This window comes from Pan troglodytes, chromosome 2 (assembly GCF_028858775.2).
Source record: "Pan troglodytes isolate AG18354 chromosome 2, NHGRI_mPanTro3-v2.0_pri, whole genome shotgun sequence".
Classification (NCBI taxonomy): domain Eukaryota; kingdom Metazoa; phylum Chordata; class Mammalia; order Primates; family Hominidae; genus Pan; species Pan troglodytes.
The window spans coordinates 162,261,867-162,286,150 of NC_086015.1; the positions used below are offsets into that span (position 1 = coordinate 162,261,867).

General features: G+C 38.0%; 1 protein-coding gene across 2 annotated transcripts in view; it reads left to right on the forward strand.

Annotated features, from left to right (window-relative positions):
- Positions 1-550: 550 nt before the first annotated feature.
- Positions 551-24,284, forward strand: part of IQCJ (IQ motif containing J) — a 199,301-nt gene continuing 175,567 nt past the window's right edge. For both annotated transcript variants that reach the window (XM_054680286.2, XM_063806363.1), the window contains exon 1: positions 551-912. In XM_054680286.2, the coding sequence (XP_054536261.1) occupies positions 904-912 (9 nt within the window). In that variant the 5' untranslated portion in view covers positions 551-903. The remainder of the gene's footprint in view (positions 913-24,284) is intronic.

The window sequence follows — 24,284 nt, forward strand, 5'->3', positions numbered from 1 at the left end:
TGCCAAATCTCTTTTCTTCCTATCCTTAATTATGTATAAATTTATAGACTTAAGCCACCTGCCTGCTCAATGCTTGTATATAATCGTACCTCTTAGCTACCACTTAATGTTTCAGGGCTCTTCCTTTATATTCTCTTTGCTTCAAACTGTACATTTAAATATCAGTACTCAGCTCAGCTTCTGAGTATTAAACATTTTTTTTTCTCCACTTCCTTGAAAAGCTGTGAACAAGCCTTTTAGCATTTTATCTGGACCAAACAGTAGTGGTTTTACATGAGAAACGAGAACTCTGCAAGTAAATCTATGTGTTTATATGTCTAAAGTGCATTATAAAAAGAAGCAATAAATCTAGTTTTCTACATAAAAGGAATTAGATTTTCCAGTTTACCTCTGCACTGGGATTAATAAAATGCGCAACAAATAGCTGATGGAATGATCCATTTGAAGTTTGTAAAGGTATCTAGGGAAGCTGGCTGGAGTAGCCTTTTATTTTTTCAAAAGCAGGATGCCTCTTAATTTTTTGATTCAGTCTTGTTTCTCAATGACTGTTTTAAAATGAGCTGAGAGGCTGTTACCTGCCTGTTTCTGCATGGCTGAGCAAATTCACCCGTAAATCCAAGTTTCTCTTCATTTCCATCACTATACATCTCCAAATTACAGAGAATTCATTCCTGAGCTGGAGAGGTGCCAGAAGTTTCTCATCTAGCTGTCTGTGGGCTGCCTTTTTCTTTCCCCTCTTTGAGGCTTTCTGATGCCTAGAGTGAGCTCAACTCAAAGGTTTCCAGCCTCACACTCGCCTCACATTCCCCCACAGTCACATTGAGCTCTGTGATTCTGAGGAATACAGTGTGCCAGCATCCGATCCAGTCTCCTTTCACCTGCAGGTGTTCCAGAAACTTCAAAATGCGTCTGGTAATGTATTTGCTTTTCTAAACGTGCCACTTTGATGTGCATTATATGCAGCTGCTTATTATTTTTTAAAAATCTGTCTTCTGAATTAACATGTATGCAAAAAATGTCAAAAAGAGCTTATAGAACAGTGTGGGCTTAATTATTGGTCTAGGTGTGTGTGCATGTGTCCTTGTTAATGTAGGCATGTGTGCATAAATATGTATTATTTATGTATACATGTGTCTGTGCGGACAGATTTCACTAAAGGAATCTCATCGAAAGCAACACTTCTTATGAACATCCAGATTTTCTAGTCAGATCTGTAAATATCTTACACAACAACAGCAAGTAGAGGAAAAATACATTTTTCACACCCATGCAAATGGTATGTTTTAAACACTTATTTAAAAAGCCCTCCTTTCTTGTGTGTGTGTGTGTGTGTGTGTGTGTGTGTGTGTGCGTGTGTATGGGGAGGAGGTGTTGATTTTTGAAAATTGGGAGAGAAGAGTTATATTGCTGCTGCACGAGAATTTCTACCCCATGTTACCTGCCTTCTTAAAACTCAGTAAGCACTGAGGGGAAGAGATGTGGTTCTGCTTTGGAGAACCTCAGGGGGACGTTGATCCGCAGTGTTCAGCAGGAATTTTAGGTATTCTAAATACTAGTGCTTGAATAATAAGTAGATGGGGTAGATTTGCTATAGCCAAATCCTTCTATGTTTTCTGGCTTGTAGGAATCACATTCACACTGTACATTTAGGATCTGCATGTGTTTATTGAACTCTAGTAAAGCAGCGTGAGAGTGCAGGCTCATAAATCACATTATTTATTTGCTAGTGTTGGGTGCTAGATTCTAAAATTAAGAGATTACTTAGCAATTAATAATATATTCGCATCCCTTGTCTCATTGGGTGAGATTTACATCCTTGGGACTTGCTCTTCTAGTTATAAAGATGAATTATTTAAGGTTCATACTTAATTGCTATTTCAAATTCTTAAGCTAGAAAGATACTTGCAACACTATATTTAAAAGACTTATTTTGAAGAATGTGTATGTATATTTCTAACTGGTGGTGAGCTAATTATGACTACAATGTGCTATATGCTTAAAAATAACAGATCTTGAGTATTGCTTACTTTTGTAATAGAAACTTGTTTTCTCGTCTTCAGATTATAATAATTCTTTCACTTTGCATTATGCTCTTTTTGAGATGAATATTAACTAATTTTTGTAAAGAAGAGAAAATGAGGTAGCAAGTCAAATAGCATTCACAAAGTAGGTTTTCTTTGAACTAGTAGTTTTCTAAGAAATTAAAATAGTTTTTCACAAGTAGGTTTTTTAAATGTACGTTGGGTAGTGATACTTGAAAATGGAAGCATCTTAAATATTAGCTTGTTAAGTGGAGCAGATTAGGATAGTATTAATGCCATCTTGTAGTTTCTTAATATATTTAAGATGATGTAGTAAATAGGTTAATTATTTTATATTGGCTATTATTTTTGCTTCATGATAATGATTATAAAAGCAACATTTGCATTGGATTTACTTCGCATTGTGGACAATTGTAAACTTTAGTAAAATAGTTGACTGAGTTGTAACAATAAAAATGAATATTATTAAGGTCAGTGTGAAAGCTACTTTTACTTTTTAGCATCCAAGATCTAATATTTTATCACATGTAGAGCTGTGTACTTATAGAGGATTATGTATATTTTTAAAAATTTACATAACTCTAAATGCTGATTTTATCAACCATGTTCAATTTATAATTAAAGTATAATAGTACAGTAAAAATGCATTTCAGTATGTAGAAATGGCCCCTTAAAACAGCATATTATATTAGGAGCCATTAAAAATCTGTGTAGGCTATTAATGTTATACTCATATATTGTTCTGTGTGTAACTGATTTCTATTTTAGGTCCTATTCATTTCCAATGTTGCAAATGAACCTAAGATTGTGTCTTATTCAATGTAGGAATCTTGCCTTGAATGTAAATATCTTAATGAAGGTTTTAAATTGAATGAATAGGATGGCTGAAGATTTACTAGCACCTTTTTTCACGTGTATTGCAATATGCATAAATACATATATAGAAATATTAATCTACGTAAAAATATTCCTTGCCTTCAATCACATTACAAAATACCCTCACTTTACTTTTGAAGTCAATTATTTTGTTTGAGGTTTCATAGGTGTAAAAAGAGGTTTTGTTTTTCAGAGCTTATGTAGTACTGTGTGGTAAGAGAAAAACATTCAGTGCCATTTTGTAGTGAATATCATATGTACTAAAAAGTGAGAGGAAAGAATGCTGCATTTGCCATCTGTCTCTAAGTATGACCTCCTACTGGCTTTAGACATATTGTAGACCAGGCCTTTATTTTATGAAACAAATTTGTATTACCCCAAAATACCTAAAATGATTGTAAAACACTTACTTCCCCCCATACAATAGTTTCCCTATTATGTGACCGGGACTGTCTTAACAAACATTTTATTTTTAAGGCTCACATATAGAATGAAGACATAAAAAATATAATTTGTAGGCTGACCATGCATCCATAGCTGAAAATATTCATCCTTTAAGTAAGCATTTATTAAGCATCACATTGCCAAGCTGGCTTCTAGCTTTGGGACAAAAGGAGGTGTCAAGGAGGGAAGCTCCTGTTTAAAGATACCATTCCTGCTATTTCATTATTAACCATTATTTATGGAGGCAAGACACCTTCAATATGGTTTGAGAATTGCATTGGATTTTTTGTTTTTTGTACTACTTAGTTTCAAAAGGACAAAATCCTTGGGAGCATTTGCCAATAGAGAAGAACAATCACAGTTAGGGTGGGGAGGGCATGCTGGTCAAGAAAGACTCTCTGGAGAAGATGAGTTCTCAACCAAGCGGGGGAGGAGGTTATTAGCAAAAATTGATAAAAAGGAGAGTAATAGGAGAATTTTGGGTGGATGGAAAAGAAAGGAGAAGTGAATCACGGGAGGAGACAAGAAGGTGATGACATTGTATGGAGAGAGGAGCCGTACTGGAAGTAAGAGGAAATCAAATTTTAAAAAAATTACAGAGTTGGGCTTTAAATTTTTCAAAATTAATATTCACTAACCTTATTAGAGTCTGTGGAAAATTATTTGATTAAGTAAACATTTCTCCTATTTTGTTATGCCAAACAACCTCTGTAAATGCATTTTAAAATCTACATAATAATTTTAATTCATATTTATTGAGTATTTACTATGGGCCAGCTATGGGCCAGGCACTGCACTAAATACTTTAAATGCACTATCTTATATAGTCCTCATTGACTATTAATATCCACATTCTACTGGTGAAGAAACTGAGGTACCGAGAAGTTTAATTAACTTGTCTGAGTTTGTATAAGGTCAGAAATGGAGGAGTGGGATTTGAACCCAGATTCTAGAGCCCAGCCTTCTAGCCACTACACAAAAAAATCACAGTTAGCTTATTTCATCTCTAGTTCCAGGTCCAGATTGGTATGGCTAGTTGTTCACTGGGTGTGTCATTTAGGTTCTCTGGGAAGAGATTCTGAGACAGAATTAGTAGTGCAAGTGGTTTATTTGAGAGTAAAGACAAATAGGGAAGGAAGCAAAATTGGGCAGGGAGAGCCTTCTGACCACACAATGCAGATCTGACAAAATCTCACCCAACCCAATGGCAACCTCTGGAGGGAAGATTGCCCATTAAAGGAGTCTCACAGTGGGCAGAAATGACCAGGCCTAGTACCCCTGCTATGCTCAATCAGTGGCTGGGGGCTCCCTGAAAGAGCATGGCTGTGGCTTAAAAGTTGAGGAAGATCCTGAAAGTCCTGTAGCTGGATGTTGTCAGCTAACTGCACTTCTTGCAGCTGAATAGCAAGTTCTTTCTTGAAGGAAGATCTGAGCAGTGTACCTCCCTGGCAGCCAAGGTGATATCTCTACAAAATGTATCATAGGAACTTAGCGGTAAGGCGAGCTAGGTGCCTAGGGTGAAGAATTTAAGGAAGTACCTATGCTTTGGGTCATTCAAGTGCTGAGTGGGCACCTCAGAGTAAGTGTCTCCTTAAGTTTTGCACTCTCAGGCATCTTGCCTGTCTCACCCTAGTCCCCAGAACCTCACATTCAACACACTTAGAATTGATCTCATCATAGTCCCTCCAAATGTACTCTTTCAGTCTTATCTCTCAGGAAAATCCAAGAAGTGCTCAGTGCATCCTCCCACTATTCTCTTTGCTCCTATCCAATTCAGTCTCTCCACTGCCACAGCATCATCTATGTTAAATACCACTCTGATTTATAATTCCAATGCATAATACTCTTCATTGGTTCCCTGTAGCCTAAAGAATGAATTCCAAGGTTCTTTCTGTGGCATGTAAAGACCCTGTATGATCTGACTGCATGGACAATCTGGACTGAGGGCTGAAGCAATTTCAATGCTTATATCTAAGGAACATTAGAATTGTTTATTTTTAAATATAGAATAGGTCATATTTAATTCTGGGGTTGAAGGATGTGTCGGAATTTGTAGAGTTAAGATTTCCCATATGGTGGAAGCAGAATCAGATGATTTGGAGGTGATTAGAAGGAATGGGAGTAGTTTCACTGAAATTTGGAGAATATATGGAAATTAATGGGAGATATACCTGCAAAAGTAAATTGGAGCTGGCCGAAGAACTGCGGTCATGGAGTTTAACTTTTCTTTTGAAGGGATCTGATCAGAGAAGTGACATGATCAAAATAGGCTTGCATGAAGGTGAATGAGGCTGCGATGTGGAGGCTCCACTGAGTGGAGAGCAATCAGGAGTCAGGGAGACCAGTAAGAAGGCTGTGTTGCTATTCCAGGTGAGAAGAAATGAGGTCTTGAGTTAGGAATGTAAAAAATAAAAAAGACATGAAAAATATGAAGTAAGGATAAATAGGATTTTAAGTCTTATTAAAAGAAGACGTGAGGGGAAGATAGTACTCAAAACGGACTTAAACATTTGAATTGAGTGATGGGAGACTTATGTATGGGAACCAGAAATGGACAGGAGGAGGATCTTGTTGAGGAAAGATGACAAGGGTCTAAGAGGCGTCTGCAGATGAACCATCTCATTTATTTCCCCAAATGAATATTACACAAATCTTTCATTTTTCTTTCATCTCAGGCACTGCTCGTTCAACTCCTCAAATTTTGCCTGATTTTCAATTTACTGTCATTTAGAGATTTTCACAATAATCCTTTAAAGAAAAGATTAAGGCATCAAAGACAAAAGTTATGTTTACAGACACCAACCATTCTAACAAAATTTAGGTTCTTTTTTCTAAATTCAACTGTAGAAACACCTTTTTGGGATCCACACAATTTCTTACAGCCAGTTTGAGTAACGAATTATTATTATATTTTATTTTTTAAGAAGTTGTTTGGCTTCATACAGACCTGATCCTGCCCAGCAGAAGCTGACAAGACTGGCCTATCTAATTAAAGGTCTTTGTTCCTGGGGTAGATAGAGGAGCCAACACTGTTATCATGAGTTGCAGACATCTTCTCATAGAGGAAATCTGAAACTGCTGCCTCCCACTGCCCAACTAACAAAGGGACAAAGGTAATTGATTTAACATGAACAGAAAAAAGACTTTGCAAATAAAGATTCACATTATACATGATTGTGACACATAATTAAAAACTCAATTTTCAATAAAATGGAAATAATGGCAAAGACTTGACGCTAAATAAGCTTTAGGTACAGAAATGAATAGTAAGTTTTATAGGAATTTGCAATGCAATATGAGAAGCTCAAAGCAAGTATTTAATTGCCCTGAAAACTGAACAACATAACAGTCACATTTGCATATTCTTCCAGGCTGACTTGTTTTACTGTAGAGTGCAGGGAAACCCTTGTAGGAATATTACATTAGCATCCATGGTGTACAAAAAAATTTTTTTAAAGAGATAATCAAATTAATCTCCAAATCTGACTGAATAACTGCCTACATTGACTTGTGCCTAACAAGCTGTGACAATCAAAAGATAAGCTGGTAACATATTGTTTGTTTTGTGACAGTGATAACAGAGATCTAATGCCTCATTCCTCACTAGGGCTGCCAGACATAGAAATACAGGATTTGCATACTCTGACCTCCAGAGCATAGAGCTATCGTAAGCCAATGAGTATAAATTCCTTTTTTTGTCTCAGACTTAGACATAGGACAGTGTGTTTTCCTGATTTCATTAAAAAAATGAATAAGATACTGAAACATAAAAGGGAGGGGTCTATGTATGTAGACATTTGTAATTCTGTGCTCTAACTCAAAACTTTAGGGAAGCGATCTGTATGGACGATGTTTAATCTTCATGGCAGATGAATGAGGCAGGCACTTTTGGTTACTGCCTATCTTACAGATGAGGAAAACTGCTAGAGAGGCTTGATAACCTGTTAAAGGTAACACAGTGGTCAAGTAGCAGAGTGGATTTGGACCCAGGGCCTGAGCTCTTAGACATTGAGCTGGGCATGGAGGGTGTGAGCAGAAGCAGTGATTGGCTGGTGGGGTTTGCCCACCCAGAAGGCTCTTCTCTGAAGCTCTCCATCCTTGGGACGCTCTTCTTACCTTTCCTGGGCTCTCAAACTTTCCTGTATACTGTAAGGAAATACAGTTGTAAATTCAGGAACCAGCACCAAACCTATTTTTTTGATGGACTGATAATGAATTTCTCACTGAGCTTAAAAATATGTTGCTACCATATTCTAGTGATGTATGTCTCTGCAGTGTGGGAGTCCATCTGCTCATCCTCACCTAATTATATCACTCTTTTAAAATGGGCTTTGTTGATACTTGAATTGGGAGACTTTAATTCTGACTTCAATTTTAGTCCACACTGGACAATTTGAGCTCATACTTTATGGGAGATAGCAAATTGCCACTATATGCTACTCTATGACCATGTATATGTAATTAAATATACATGAATATTCCAACTATATAGCAGTCTGATGAAGGAAGAACTAGATGTGATGGAGCTCCCTGGTAGGTTCTGTTTGTTAGCAAGGATGACCCCATTTAAAACCCCTTATATGTCTCATTCTGAAGTCTTGATTTTCTTATCTGTAAAATGAATATTATGACAACTAGTTCCTAAAAAGAAGCATGGTGTAGTGGAATAAATACAGGCTTTGGAATCAGACATGCCCCGGTACACATCCCCTTGCTGTCACTTTGGAAAGCCACTTTAATATCTCTGGAACAGGAATAATACTTCTTAGTATTGCTGTGAGAATAAGATGGTGCATGTATCAGTCCTGGCATAGGGTAGGTATTCAATAAATGTGTTTAGCATATCATTAGGAGCACAGAGACAGAATGCATAAGTGGTTAAAAGCACCTGACCCTGGACCCAAACTTCCTAGGCTCAAATCTGAGCATTACCATTTATCAGCCAAGTGACCTTGGGGAATTAACTTCTCTGTGCCTTAGTTTTTTTGTCTGTAAAATGGAAATGACTAAAGCACCTTTTTAATAGGGTTGTTGGGAATTATAGGAGACTTAAGGTATATAAAGTACTTAGAACAGTGCCTGGCATGCAATAGACACTCCATGAGTGTTAAGCCCTTCTTTTGAGATTTATTTCACTTCAACGTGATTTCTTCTCAGAGCTCAAGGCCTGGAGATTCACAGTACATCTAGGGGCAGGCATTTCCAGTTTCTTGTTATCTAAGACCTAAAACAATACTTGTTTTAATCCAGTGTCTGCTGAAAATTGATAGTATCCATCTTAGTTTAATAGGTTCTCATATCATCTATACCCATTGTTGGCAAGGGCGGGGCTCTCAATAGCAAGGGTGGGGGAAAAGCAAATTAGTACAACCAGCTTTAGATGGTAATTTGCATTTAAAAAATCTGTCAGCACTTGATTAGCACCTCCCTTTTGACCTATCAATTTTACTTATAAGAATTTTTCTACAGGTGAGTTCACATAACTGAGCAAAGACATGTGGTGAAGTTTTGGTTGCAGCATTGTTTGTGTTATTAAAAATCCATAAACAACTAAGTATTCAGCCAGAGAAAAATATTGAAATAATTTATGTTATATCTATGCAATGGAATACTGCAGAGGAGAGAGCTTAAAACTGAGCAATACATGAGAATATTAAAAAGTATACAAACATACTTTTAGGAAAAAAGCATTTTGGGGGCAGTCTATAGCATGAATGATACTGTGTTAAAAATAGTTATATATTTACATCCATTTGCTTGTATAGTCATAGAAAAATTCTCAAAGCATGTATGAGAAACCAGTGTTTACCATTGAAAGTAGAATGTATGTGGAGTGAGTACTTTTCCATTTCACTTTATGTACCCTCTTTGAATTTTAAAACATGGGCATATATTGCTTTTACAACTTAAAAAAAGTTATTTTTAAAAATAGTCAATAAAAAATTCCTTTGTTTCCTTTACTGCCATATATTAGTTTTTTTAAAAAATTAGTCCTTCTTGCAAATGTAATCCTAAGCCTTGATATAATATTTTTGAGTAATTGAGCCAACTATCATCTTTAGTTAAAACAGAACGTGTATCAACTCACGGCCAAAGCTCTAATTTGCTCCCAGGGAGCACAGACCAAAATGACTAAGGAGATACCTTAACATCAAGTCACAGGAGACTCTTAAGTCCTGTGGCAAAATTTCCTGCATTTCAAAAATTCATGCACTTAGAGAGGAAACATTAAATCAAAAGCATTAGATGGGGGCAAGGAGCATTGAGTCAATGACTTTTCCTCAGGACTTATTAATGCTAAACATGGGGAAACATTACACAGGGGACTTTTTTTACATTAAGGTTTCTCTGTATTTCTAAAACCCCTCACTCGGTCTTTTGCAAAATGCTATATAAAAGTTACATTGCTTTTGGGTTTTGAGGGCGGAAGTAATTTGCATGAGGAGTAATCAAGATTCCTTGCCCTTTGTACTTTCAAAAGTGCCTATACACACATTGCCTTATTTGATACTCACAAACAAGGTATTTAGGACAAGAATAAAGTTCATTTTCTACATAGGGATCTGAGGTTTGGAAAAGCTAAGTGACAAGCAAGTCAGCGTGGAGCTGAACACAGAAGGACTCTTGGCTGTGTCTTGGCCCCCCCGCCCCCCTGCCTTTTTTTTTTTGCCACCAGCAGTCAAGGGCATGGCTATACAGCAGAATCACTCCTATGGTTGTGAAATGTGAAGTGGTTTAGTATTTTCTTGGAATTACTTTTAACTCTGGTCTAGAAAGACCCAGGAATGGCAAATTGAACTTTCTCCCCAAAGTGAATTATAAACATCCTAATTTAATTGGTTAAGGAACCTCTAATAAAATCCAGGTAGATCTAGTTTCTCATTTTGCCTCTAGTCCTTACTAGCCATATAATCTTGGGCAAACTGTTTCCTTATCTATAAAGTGAGGATAATGATAGCTTTAACCTTCCATGGCTGCTGTTAAGATTCTAAATGAAATAATGTGTGAAAAGTGCTTGGCAAAGTGCATGGTAGATAGCAGAGGGTCAATAAACACCCATGGCAATAATAATTATTAATAATATGATAACTAAATCAGGGTCCAGGTCATTGTGGCAGGCAGGGTTCTGATAGAGGCCAGAACTTTTGTCTACTTGGAGGTGACAGCCAGGAGCTGCATTCCAGAGTGGGTGCTAATCAGCTTCTTCTGTTTTGAAGGATTCTTCCCTGGAAACACAAAGAACCAACTAAGCATGGGCAGGAAAGCTACTTTAAACTTCCCTGCATGTCATTGTGGGGGCTTGGGCATTTCTGACTGAAGAGAATACCCCCAGTTTAAAACAGAGTTCACCACCTTTCCAGTTTATGATCAACAGTAAGACGAGGGAGCAGTCACCTCCCCTAAAAGGGCAACCTGATGATCTTCTTGCTCTGGGGAGTTGGTCTTCAGCCTCCTAAAATTCAACTTTAAAAATCAGATTTTGGCTGAAATCTGAGAAGCCAGAGTTCAGAATCTAGATAATAAGCAATGAAAGGTCTGTTTAGCTTAAAAGTATTTTACTAATTTCTCATCTGAGTTTTTAAAAATTATTTTTCTTTATTACACAGTTTATACTTACTGAAAAAAAATATACAGAATCAAGATGAAAGAAAATAAAAATCCTTAGAAGCATTTCATATTCGTTTTGGTATATAGCCATTGAAACTTTAAAAAATAAATATGTTTTAATGAAAACTCTAAAGCACTGAATGCACAGTTTATGACCTCTCAAAATCTAGGAATATATCATGTACATCTTTCCATGTCAATACATTTTTTCCTACGATTTCATTTTCAATGGTTTCGTAGTATTTGATTGGGTAGACATTCCATAATTTAATCTTTGGATCTTAAATGCTTAGGTTGTTTTCTTCCTGCAAGAAAAAATCTTGAAAAATTATTGCACAAATCTTTATTTCTTTATAAAAAAATAAATTCCTAAAAGTGGAATTTTTAGGTCAAAGAGTAAATGCATTTTAAAGGGTTTTGATGTCAAATTGTCTTCCAGTTAAATTTGCCAATTTTACCCTCATTATTAGTACAAGCATATGATTAATGACTATTTAGGTAAACATGACTTCCATTTATTTATTGCAAAAGTTGAATACCTTTACAATAGACTGTATTACTACACCAGAAATAAAGAGGATTTCTTGCTGACACCAACTCCTACTTTTGTTTTTATAATCCAAACACAATATATCTTAAGACAGTATGTTAATTAATTCTATTTAGGAGCTTGGTAATCATGATCAGTAGAATAAACTTTGCTTTTGGTGGAATATAATGGAAAATGTAGAAATAATTTGGAGGAAAAGTTACTATGAGCACACTTCCCTGGAACCCATTAATTCCACCCACATACCTTTTTTAAGGTGTGAGAATAAAACAATCAGGGGCATATAAACTCTTCCACTGTGGATATCGTCACATCAATTTTCTCAATGGTTGGAAGTAACCCTACCTGATCCCTTCTCCACCACACTAGGCTTCACAGTAGAAACGTGAAGATTGGAACCTTTTCAGCAGAAATTACTCTTGATGACACCAGCCCCACTGTCAGAGTAATTCCTGCTGGAAAGAAGGCATCTGAATAATTGGTCTAATAAACCAAGTTAGTGTTTCATCTTGGCAAAGGATTAATTAGGGGAAGAGAAACTAACATTTATTTGGGTTGCTATTTGACAGGCCGTTTATTATTACATTATTGCATTTAATATACCCTACCAACTTATGAGGTAGGTATTGCCGTAGGCATTTTACAATGAAGGAACAGAAATTCAGTCAAAGAAAGTATCTTGCCTAAGGCCACACAGCTGGTGAGCTGCAAAGGTGAGATTTGAACCTGGGCTCCCTGCTTCGGGAGTCTGTGTTCTTTATACTGTTCCTTCTCACTGGTTGTAGAAGTCTGACTGTCTCTCCTCTAGAATAGTCATTGTAAGTATTTAGCCAACTAAACTGCAGGTTTCCTCTTAAAATCAGTATGTCAGGTTTACTTAGAGCACTCAGAATGCTGAGTCTGTTTAGAAACTTTTGTAGGCCAGAAACAGAAAATCTGCTAAACTGGCCAGACAATAAAGAGTTTATTGTCTTAGGTAACAAGATATCCTGAGACAGAGAGACTCCTGCCTTTTTTCAGAGGCTCAGTGATTTCATCATGGACTCAAGTCCCCCATCTTGCTGCTCTGCCATTCTCAGTGCTGTCTTGTAGGTGTCTTTTATTGTGTGATGACTTCAGAAGCTCTGAGTGCAACATCTTCATGAATACAGAGACAGGAAAATGAAATGGCTCCTCCTCACACTTCTGTTTTCTTTTGTAAGAGCAAGACAAACTTCCCAGTAGACTCTCTCTCGTGCCTCATTGCCCAGGACTGTGCCATAGGCCCCTTCCTAAACCAAACATTGGCATTGGGAATGACTTAGGCCAAGATTCACCTGAGGTTGGGGAGGGTGAATGCTGATATTAGAGCCAGGCTTTGTGACAGGGGAGGAACCACCAAAAATACTGCCAATACAGCATTCGAGAGATTTTGAGATTTCTTTTTGTAGTTAATTGTGTATATACTCTGGGATTCTTCAGTGGTATAAAAGTATACTGTTGCTTTTCTAGATGGTTTTTTTATATAGCTACCAACTACAAATGAGCACATCATTTTTTCAGTGTGGTTGACCAAATCCTTCCCATTTCCATCACCTTCTCCAATATAATTTATATTCTTCTTCTTTACCCAAATGTTCATCTATTCTAACTCTTCTTCACAGTCCTTCTGAATACAACTTTTTCCAAGAATGTGGGAAAAGTATGATTTTAATGCAAAATGAAGAAGAACCCAATATTCCCTGTCTATTAGAGTTAGTGTAATTTTTGCCCTTAAACAAAAAACAGTATTGTCTTATTGGAGAGACTTAAGTAGAATAAACATACTTTTCTGTCATTAATAAATAATCTGATCATCTTGTATTTCAGCAATTCATTTAACCCTCATGCTTGTATTCAAACAAAACAAAAATTGAAGTGGAGGGATGTCCATTAACTGCCAAAATAATTAGTTCAGTAAAACAACTTGCTGATTCAAGGGGAAAGGTCAGTTATTTTTTTCATTGTATTGGCTTATTAAATTTGAGCAGCCAATTTAGTTCAAATGTTCATCAAAATCTATGATGTACTAACATTGTGGGAAAGTAAGAGGAGCTATAGAAAATCTTACACAACCTGGTAGAGAAGAAGAATAAATAATCAACTTAGAAAAAGTATCTATAATAAACTATTACATAAGATACAACAAAGATATATGAAAATTATAACATCAATAACAAATGTATTGAGCACTGATTATGGCCTAGATTGTGCTTCTATTTGCTTTACAGGTATTAACTCATTTAGTTCCCAAACAACTCTATAAGTTTTTTTTTTTTTTTTTTGTTAGCCCTATTTTACAGATGAAAAAACAGGGGCAGTAAAGAAGCATAAGGAGAGTTTCATGGGAATTTGGATGAGGATGCAATTCTTCCTGGGAAGTTAGGGGAGCAAGTGTTTTAGGGGAAAGATATGTGAAAAAGGTGACCTTCCAGCTAGTGTTGAGGCGAGAGGCCCAGGAAAAAATAAATGGCTTTTTAGTGGGGAAAAATGGCATCTGCAAAGCATCTCTGAAAGACCTTTGTGTGTCCTGTGTGGCTGAAGCACTGTGCAAATATGTGGAGGTTAAGGAAAGGGAAGCTGTGGTTGGGTTGTCTAAATGGTGTATGCCCAGCTAAAGGGCTAGAGGTCTGTCATCATGAGTCAATACCCATCTAAGGTGTTTACGCAGGAGAGTGACATGATGAGATGTGGCTTTAAGAAAATGATTCTGGGACAGATAGAGACAACCAGATTGGATGGGGGAGGACATGAAAAGGAAGAGGGAGACCCACAGGCTCTATAACCCCTCTGTGAATAGCAATGTCATTGTTCAAAATGTGAGAGAAATCTGATATCCTTCAGCAAGAACACGAACCTCGACCGCATGCCTTATACAAAAATTACCTCATAATGGATCACAGACTTGAATGTAAAATGGAAAACTATAAAAAGTTTAGACAAAAATAGAAAAATTTCGAAACCTCGGATGAGGTAAAGCCTTCTTAAACTTGTCACCAAAAGCACTATTCATAAAAGAAGAAAACTGTCAAATTGGACATTATCAACATTAAAAACTTTTGTTCTGTGAAAGACCTTGTCAAGAGAAAGAAAAAGACAAGCTATAGACTGGGGGACAATATTTGCAAATGGCATATCTAACAAAGGAATTATATCTAGAATATATACAACGAACTCTTTCAACCATAAATAACCCAAATAATCCTTTTGGAAATTGGACAAAATACATATACATACATTTCACTTGAAGAGGATATATAGATGGCAAATAAGCACATGAAAGGATGTCCAACATCATTAGCCATTGGTGAAGTGCAAATTAAAATGACAGTGGGATATCACTATGTATCAAATCAGAATGGCTAAAATTAAAAGTAGTGATAACATCAAATGCTGATGAGGATGCAGAAAAACTGGACCACTCAGACACTGGTGAGAATATAATGTGGTACAACCACTCTAGAGTAAAATATGGCAATTTCTTACAGAACTAAAATGTGCTTACCATGCAACAGTATAATTGCACTGTTGGACATTTATCTCACAAAAATGAAAACTGTATTCACGTAAACAACTGTACACAAATGTACATAGCAGCTTTAGTCTTAATAGCTCCAAACTGGAAACAACTCCAGTATACTTTAATGTGTGACTGGTTAGTCAAACTGTGGTGTGTCATAAACTGGAATATCATTCTGTGGTATTCTCCACTGAGTGAAGAAAAACAGTATCAAAAAATTATATATTGTATAATTCCATTCATATAACATTCTTGGAGTGACAAAATTATATAGATGGGGAACAGATTCATTGTTGCCACAAGTTGGGAAAAGAAGAGGGAAGGAGGCGGGTGGGCTGTAAAAGGGTAAAAGGAGGGATCCCTGTAATGGAACTGTTCTGTATATGGACTGTGGTAGTCGTTACATGAACCCATATGTGTGATAAAATTATATAGAACTAAAACCACATGCACACATATACAGTGCATGTAAAACTGGTGAAACTTGATTAAGCTTGGTGGATTGTATCAATATCAGTTTCCTGGTTGTGATATTATACTATATTTATGTAAGATGTCATCATTGGGGGAAACTAGAGAAAAAGTATACAAGATTTTTCTCTATTATTTCCTACAACAAAAATTGTATGAATCTACAATTATCTAAAAATAAGTAAAAAAAAATAGGGAGAAAAATGAGTGTACTAAAAGAAGATAAATTCGGTTTGGAAATGTTGAGTTTGAGAAGCTAGAAGTCTAGTAGCATGTTCGTAGGACAGTTTTAGAGTGGAAGAATGGAAGACTAATTTGAAGATATTGGTAAATCTGGGAGTTGTTTGCATAAAAATAGGAAAGTCTTTGATGAGCTTGCCCAGCGAGTGAGAATAAAGCCATAATCATAATAAGAGCTCACATAATTGACCTATCACTGTGAGACATTGTGCATCCTGTAGACATGTTCCTTATTCACTCTTCACAACAATCCTACGATGTAGATACTATTATTATATCCACTTTACAGATGAGGAAACCAAAGCCTAGAAGGGTTAAGCAACTTGACAGGGTCACACAGCTGGTAATCAGAGGAGCTAGTCTATGTGACTCCAGAGGTTACCTTCCCTCCAGCATGAAAGAAGAGCACTGAATAAAAGCACAGGAATATGATCATTTCAAGTTTTGGCAGAAACTAGAAAAACTCATGAGAATGACAGAGGAGGTAACCCCATTAAGACCCAGGTTTTATATCCTGAGCCTTGATGGGGATTTACTCTAGTCCTGTCTTTCAGGTCTTGGAGGCACATCCTAGTTACTTGTTATCAAGGGGAATGCATAAGTTCTTTTATTATTATTATTATTATACTTTAAGTTTTAGGGTACATGTGCACAATGTGCAGGTTAGTTACATATGTATACTTGTGCCATGCTGCTGTGCTGCACCCACTAACTCGTCATCTAGCATTAGGTATATCTCCCAATGCTATCCCTCGCCCCTCCCCCCACCCCACAACAGTCCCCAGAGTGTGATGTTCCCCTTCCTGTGTCCATGTGTTCTCATTGTTCAATTCCCACCTATGAGTGAGTATATGCAGTGTTTGGTTTTTTGTTCTTGCAATAGTTTACTGAGAATGATGATTTCCAATTTCATCCATGTCCCTACAAAGGATGTGAACTCATCATTTTTTATGGCTGCATAGTATTCCATGGTGTATATGTGCCACATTTTCTTAATCCAGTCTATCATTGTTGGACATTTGGGTTAGTTCCAAGTCTTTGCTATTGTGAATAATGCCACAATAAACATACGTGTGCAGGTGTCTTTAAAGCAGCATGATTTATAGTCCTTTGGGTATATACCCAGTAATGGGATGGCTGGGTCAAATGGTATTTCTAGTTCTAGATCCCTGAGGAATCGCCACACTGACTTCCACAATGGTTGAAGTAGTTTACAGTCCCACCAACAGTGTAAAAGTGTTCCTATTTCTCCATATCCTCTCCAGCACCTGTTGTTTCCTGACTTTTTAATGATTGCCATTGTAAGTGGTGTGAGATGGTATCTCATTGTGGCTTTGATTTGCATTTCTCTGCTGGCCAGTGATGATGAGCATTTTTTCATGTGTTTTTTGGCTGCATAAATGTCTTCTTTTGAGAAGTGTCTGTTCATATCCTTCGCCCACTTTTTGATGTGGTTGTTTGTTTTTTTCTTGTAAATTTGTTTGAGTTCATTGTAGATTCTGGATATTAGCCCTTTGTCAGATGAGTAGGTTGCGAAAATTTTCTCCCATTTTATAGGTTGCCTGTTCACTCTGATGGTAGTTTCTTTTGCTGTGCAGAAGCTCTTTAGTTTAATTAGATCCCATTTGTCAATTTTGGCTTTTGTTGCTATTGCTTTTGGTGTTTTAGACATGAAGCCTTGCCCATGCCTATGTCCTGAATGGTAATGCCTAGGTTTTCTTCCAGGTTTTTTATGGTTTTAGGTCTAACGTTTAAGCCTTTAATCCATCTTGAATTGATTTTTGTGTAAGGTGTAAAGAAGGGATCCAGTTTCAGCTTTCTACATATGGCTAGCCAGTTTTCCCAGCACCATTTATTAAATAGAGAATCCTTTCCCCATTGCTTGTTTTTGTCAGGTTTGTCAAAGATCAGATAGTTGTAGATATGCGTCGTTATTTCTGAGGGCTCTGTTCTGTTCCATTGATCTATATCTCTGTTTTGGTACCAGTACCATGCTGTTTTGGTTATTGTAGCCTTGTAGTATAGTTTGAAGTCAGGTAGTGTGATGCCTCCAGCTTTGTTCTTTTGGCTTAGGATTGACTTGGCAATGCGTGCTCTTTTTTGGTTCCATATGAACTTTAAAGTAGTTTTTTCCAATTCTGTGAAGAAAGTCATTGGTAGCTTGATGGGGATGGCATTGAATCTGTAAATTACCTTGGGCAGTATGGCTATTTTCACGATATTGATTCTTTCTACCCATGAGCATGGAATATTCTTCCATTTGTTTGTATCCTCTTTTATTTCCTTGAGCAGTGGTTTGTAGTTCTCCTTGAAGAGGTCCTTCACATCCCTTGTAAGTTGGATTCCTAGGTATTTTATTCTCTTTGAAGCAATTGTGAATGGGAGTTCACTCATGATTTGGCTCTCTGTCTGTTATTGGTATATAAGAATGCTTGTGGGCCGGGCGCGGTGGCTCACGCCTGTAATCCCAGTACTTTGGGAGGCCGAGGCAGGCGGATCACGAGGTCAGGAGATCGAGACCATCCTAGCTAACACGGTGAAACCCCGTCTCTACTAAAAATAGAAAAAATTAGCCGGGCGTGGTGGCGGGCGCCTGTAGTCCCAGCTACTCGGGAGGCTTCTGCAGGAGAATGGCGTGAACCCAGGAGGTGGAGCTTGCAGTGAGCTGAGATCGGGCCACTGCACTCCAGCCTGGGCAAAAGAGCAAGACTCCGTCTCAAAAAAAAAAAAGAATGCTTGTGATTTTTGTACATTGATTTTGTATCCTGAGACTTTGCTGAAGTTGCTTATCAGCTTAAGGAGATTTTGGGCTGAGACAATGGGGTTTTTCTAGATATACAATCATGTCATCTGCAAACAGGGACAATTTGACTTCCTCTTTTCCTAATTGAATACCCTTTATTTCCTTCTCCTGCCTAATTGCCCTGGCCAAAACTTCCAACACTATGTTGAATAGGAGTGGTGAGAGAAGGCATCCCTGTCTTGTGCCAGTTTTCAAAGGGAATGCTTCCAGGTTTTGCCCATTCAGTATGATATTGGCTGTGGGTTTGTCACAGATAGCTCTTATTATTTTGAAATACGTCTCATCAATACCTAATTTATTGAGTTTTTAGCATGAAGGGTTGTTGAATTTTGTCAAAGGCCTTTTCTGCATGTATTGAGATAATCACGTGGTTTTTGTCTTCGGTTCTGTTTATATGCTGGATTACATTTATTGATTTGCGTATATTGAACCAGCCTTGCATCCCAGGGATGAAGCCCACTTGATCATGGTGGATAAGCTTTTTGATGTGCTGCTGGATTCGTTTTGCCAGTATTTTATTGAGGATTTTTGCATCAATGTTCATCAAGGATATAGGTCTAAAATTCTCTTTTTTTGTTGTGTCTCTGCCCGGCCTTGGTATCCGGATGATGCTGGCCTCATAAAATGAGTTAGGGAGGATTCCCCCTTTATCTATTGATTGGAATAGTTTCAGAAGGAATGGTACCAAGTCCTCCTTGTACCTCTGGTAGAATTCAGCTATGAATCCATCTGGTCCTGGACTCTTTTTGGTTGGTAAGCTATTGATTATTGCCACAATTTCAGATCCTGTTATTGGTCTATTCAGAGATTCAACTTCTTCCTGGTTTAGTCTTGGGAGAGTGTATGTGTCAAGGAATTTATCCATTTCTTCTAGATTTTCTAGTTTATTTGCATAGAGGTGTTTGTAGTATTCTCTGATGGTAGTTTGTATTTCTGTAGGATCGGTGATGATATCCCCTTTATCATTTTTATTGCATCTATTTGAGTCTTCTCTCTTTTTTTCTTTATTAGTCTTGCTAGTGGTCTATGAATTTTGTTGATCCTTTCAAAAAACCAGCTGCTGGATTCATTGATTTTTTGAAGGGTTTTTTGTGTCTCTATTTCCTTCAGTTCTGCTCTGATTTTAGTTATTTCTTGCCTTCTGCTAGCTTTTGAATGTGTTTGCTCTGGCTTTTCTAGTTCTTTTATTTGTGATGTTAGGGTGTCAATTTTAGATCTTTCCTGCTTTCTCTTGTGGGCACTTAATGCTATCAATTTCCCTCTACACACTGCTTTGAATATGTCCCAGAGATTCTGGTATGTTGTGTCTTTGTTCTCATTGGTTTCAAAGAACATCTTTATTTCTGCCTTCATTTCGTTATGTACCCAGTAATCATTCAGGAGCAGGTTGTTCAATTTCCATGTAGTTGAGCGGTTTTGAGTGAGATTCTTAATCCTGAGTTCTAGTTTGATTGCACTGTGGTCTGAGAGATAGTTTGTTATCATTTCTATTCTTTTACATTTGCTGAGGAGAGCTTTACTTCCAAGTATGTGATCAATTTTGGAATAGGTGTGGTGTGGTGCTGAAAAAAATGTATATTCTGTTGATTTGGGGTGGAGAGTTCTGTAGATGTCTATTAGGTCCGCTTGGTGCAGAGCTGTGTTCAATTCCTGGGTATCCTTGTTGACTTTCTGTCTCGTTGATCTGTCTAATGTTGACAGTGGGGTGCTAAAGTCTCCCATTATTAATGTGTGGGAGTCTAAGTCTCTTTGTAGGTCGCTCAGGACTTGCTTTATGAATCTGGGTGCTCCTGTATTGGGTGCATATATATTTAGGATAGTTAGCTCTTCTTGTTGAATTGATCCCTTTACCATTATGTAATGGCCTTCTTTGTCTCTTTTGATGTTTGTTGGTTTAAAGTCTGTTTTATCAGAGACTAGGATTGCAACCCCTGCCTTTTTTTGTTTTCCATTTGCTTGGTAGATCTTCCTCCATCCTTTTATTTTGAGCCTATGTGTGTCTCTGCATGTGAGATGGGTTTCCTGAATACAGCACACTGATGGGTCTTGACTCTTTATCCAATTTGCCAGTCTGTGTCTTTTAATTGGAGCATTTAGTCCACTTACATTTAAAGTTACTATTGTTATGTGTGAATTTGATCCTGTCATTATGATGTTAGCTGGTTATTTTGCTCGTTAGTTGGTGCAGTTTCTTCCTAGTCTCGATGGTCTTTACATTTTGGCATGATTTTGCAGTGGCTGGTACCGGTTGTTCCTTTCCATGTTTAGTGCTTCCTTCAGGAGCTCTTTTAGGGCAGGCCTGGTGGTGACAAAATCTCTCAGCATTTGCTTGTCTGTAAAGTATTTTATTTCTCCTTCACTGATGAAGCTTAGTTTAGCTGGATATGAAATTCTGGGTTGAAAATTCTTTTCTTTGAGAATGTTGAATATTGGCCCCCACTCTCTTCTGGCTTGTAGAGTTTCTGCCGAAAGACCCGCTGTTAGTCTGATGGGCTTCCCTTTGAGGGTAACCCGACCTTTCTCTCTGGCTGCCCTTAACATTTTTTCCTTCATTTCAACTTTGGTGAATCTGACAATTATGTGTCTTGGAGTTGCTCTTCTCGAGGAGTATCTTTGTGGTTTCTCTGTATTTCCTGAATCTGAATGTTGGCCTGCCTTGCTAGATTGGGGAAGTTCTCCTGGATAATATCCTGCAGAGTGTTTTCCAGCTTGGTTCCATTCTCCCCGTCACTTTCAGGTACACCAATCAGATGTAGATTTGGTCTTTTCACATAGTCCCATATTTCTTGGAGGCTTTGCTCATTTCTTTTTATTCTTTTTTCCTAAACTTCCCTTCTCGCTTCATTTCATTCATTTCATCTTCCATCGCTGATACCCTTTCTTCCAGTTGATCTCACCAGCTCCTGAGGCTTCTGCATTCTTTACGTAGTTCTCGAGCCTTGGTTTTCAGCTCCATCAGCTCCTTTAAGCACTTCTCTGTATTGGTTATTCTAGTTATACATTCTTCTAAATTTTTTTCATAGTTTTCAACTTCTTTGCCTTTGGTTTGAATGTCCTCCTGTAGCTCGGAGTAATTTGATCGTCTGAAGCCTTCTTCTCTCAGCTCATCAAAGTTATTCTCCATCCAGCTTTGTTCTGTTGCTGATGAGGAACTGCATTCCTTTGGAGGAGGAGACGTGCTCTGCTTTTTAGAGTTGCCAGGTTTTCTGCTCTGTTTTTTCCCCATCTTTGTGGTTTTATCTACTTTTGGTCTTTGATGATGGTGATGTAAAGATGGGTTTTTGGTGTGGATGTCCTTTCTGTTTGTTAGTTTTCCTTCTAACAGACAGGACCCTCAGCTGCAGGTCTGTTGGAGTACTGGACCCTGTGAGGTGTCAGTCTGCCCCTGCTGTGGGGTGCCTCCTGGTTAGGCTGCTCGGGGGGTCAGGGGTCAGGGACCCACTTGAGGAGGCCGTCTGCCTGTTCTCAGATCTCCAGCTGCGTGCTGGGAGAACCACTGCTCTCTTCAAAGCTCAGATGGAAATGCAGAAATCACCCGTCTTCTGCGTCGCTCACGCTGGGAGCTGTAGACCGGAGCTGTTCCTATTCGGCCATCTTGGCTCCTCCACCCTCACATAAGTTCTGTTTGTACAAGATTGTTGGATGCCGGGTCAGTTCTGAGAAGCACATCGTCCGTAGAGTTGGTGGGTGGGGCTGGTCCGGGTCTATTCATGGAGTCAGTGGACCATGGGAGGGAAGTCAGACTTGTTCAGGGCTGAAAACTCGGAGGCACATATGGGTGTGTCATATTGGAGGAAATGAAATGAAGGTCAGCTGTGAGGAAGCTGAGGTGAGAGTAGGAGAAATGAGCTGAGTCCAGGGCTGTGGAGAGCGTACAGCGGCCTCCCTTTCCACAGGGTCTGGGACAGCCAGGCCTCTCCCTTGAAAGGCAGAGCAGGGACTCACAGCCCATTTGCCTGACCTAGACTTGGGCTTCCCACCTTTTCTTTTCACAAAATTAATCAATTGGAAGGAATCGACAAAATTGATCAGTTGTCTGGTTTCATGTGGACATAACATAAAAGCCTTACCAGCTTTCAGGAATAAGGGATAAAATGTGGTTTTGTTCTTTCTTAATTTCCCCAGTTGATTTGTATTATAATTCCTGCAGATGTAGCTAAAAACTAAATCCCTAAAATATAGTGGAAAGCATTAATTGAGGAAGTTTTCAAAATGATGTTAATATAATTAATGTTGACCTATGGAAACCCTAACTTGAATTTTTCTTAGGGCCTTTTTTTTAAAGAACTATAGTTCTGTCATCTTCATAATTCATCATCTTTTGCTACAATAACATTGATTAGAAAGAATGCTCCTGGATGAAATGCGTGAATACAGGTGTAGGGCAGAGACAATATCTTAGTCTATTCAGGCAGTTAACAGCAAATAACATAGACTGGGTGGCTTATTAACAACAAAAATTATTTCTCTTGGTTCTATAGGCTAGAAGTCCAAGATCAGGGTGCTGACACGGTTGGGCTCTTGTGAGGACCCTCTTCTAGGTTGCCTGTTGCTGACTTCTCAACTTCTTGTTGTATTCTTACCTTGTGGAAAGAGTTATAGAGAGCTCTTTGGGGTCCCTAATGGGATTAATGGCACTAATCCCATTCATAAGGGCTCCACCTTCATCACCCAATCACCTCCCAAAGACTGCACTTTCTAATATCATCACCTTGGGGATTAGAATTTCAACAGATGAATTTGAGAGGGACACAAACATTCAGACCACAGCAGTGAGTCTGCAGTGTCAGAAATCAAGACAGTTATGGAAACCTAAAGGGGTATTTAAACACACACACACACACACACACAGAGACACACACACACACACACGGCAGCTTGAAGGACTCCCTTTGGCCAAAATTTGGGACAATTTGAATATCAGAATGATAATGGCACTAAAATATTGTAACTTTTTAATAAAAATTTTAAAAGCCCATGGGTTCATAGTGATTCTAAAAAGAAAGAGAAAGGAGGAAAGAGTGGTGCAGAAAGCTATGCTTCATAGAATTTCAGCTAATAAATGTAGAAGGAATAATAGAATTAGATAATAACTATTTTGAAATTTCTGATAAATTAAGCAAAGAGTGTCAATGGACGCTAAAATCATTTTAGGGATTCAGAATATTCTCATACTCTCAAAGTCTCACCCCTCAGATGACTTAAATTACCACAAGGGGGAAATGTGCCTCTACAGTGGAAAGCTCTGGAGGACATCACCTTCCCCAACCTAGCATCACCAAGAGGGGGTCCACTTGACATTATCTGCTTCCTGATGAGTTGCAGTAAGATGAATACAATATCACCTACATAGTACTCTTGGCAAAAATGTTAAATCGGAATATAATCACAAGGATACAGTCAGACAAATCCAGAATGTGGGATATTTTGTAAGACAAGTGGCTGGTATCTTTGGTACTGTTATAGCTATGGACAGACCAAACAGAAACATAGCATCCAAATGCACTATGTGGACCTTGATTGGATCCTGGATTCTCCTCTCTACCCTGTGTAAAGACCATAAAAGACATTTTAGGCCGGGCGCTGTGGCTCACGCCAGTAATCCCAGCACTTTGGGAGGCCAAGGTGGGCGGATCACGAGATCAGGAGATGGAGACAATCCTGGCTAACACGGTGAAACCCCCTCTCTACTAAAATATAAAAAATTAGCCA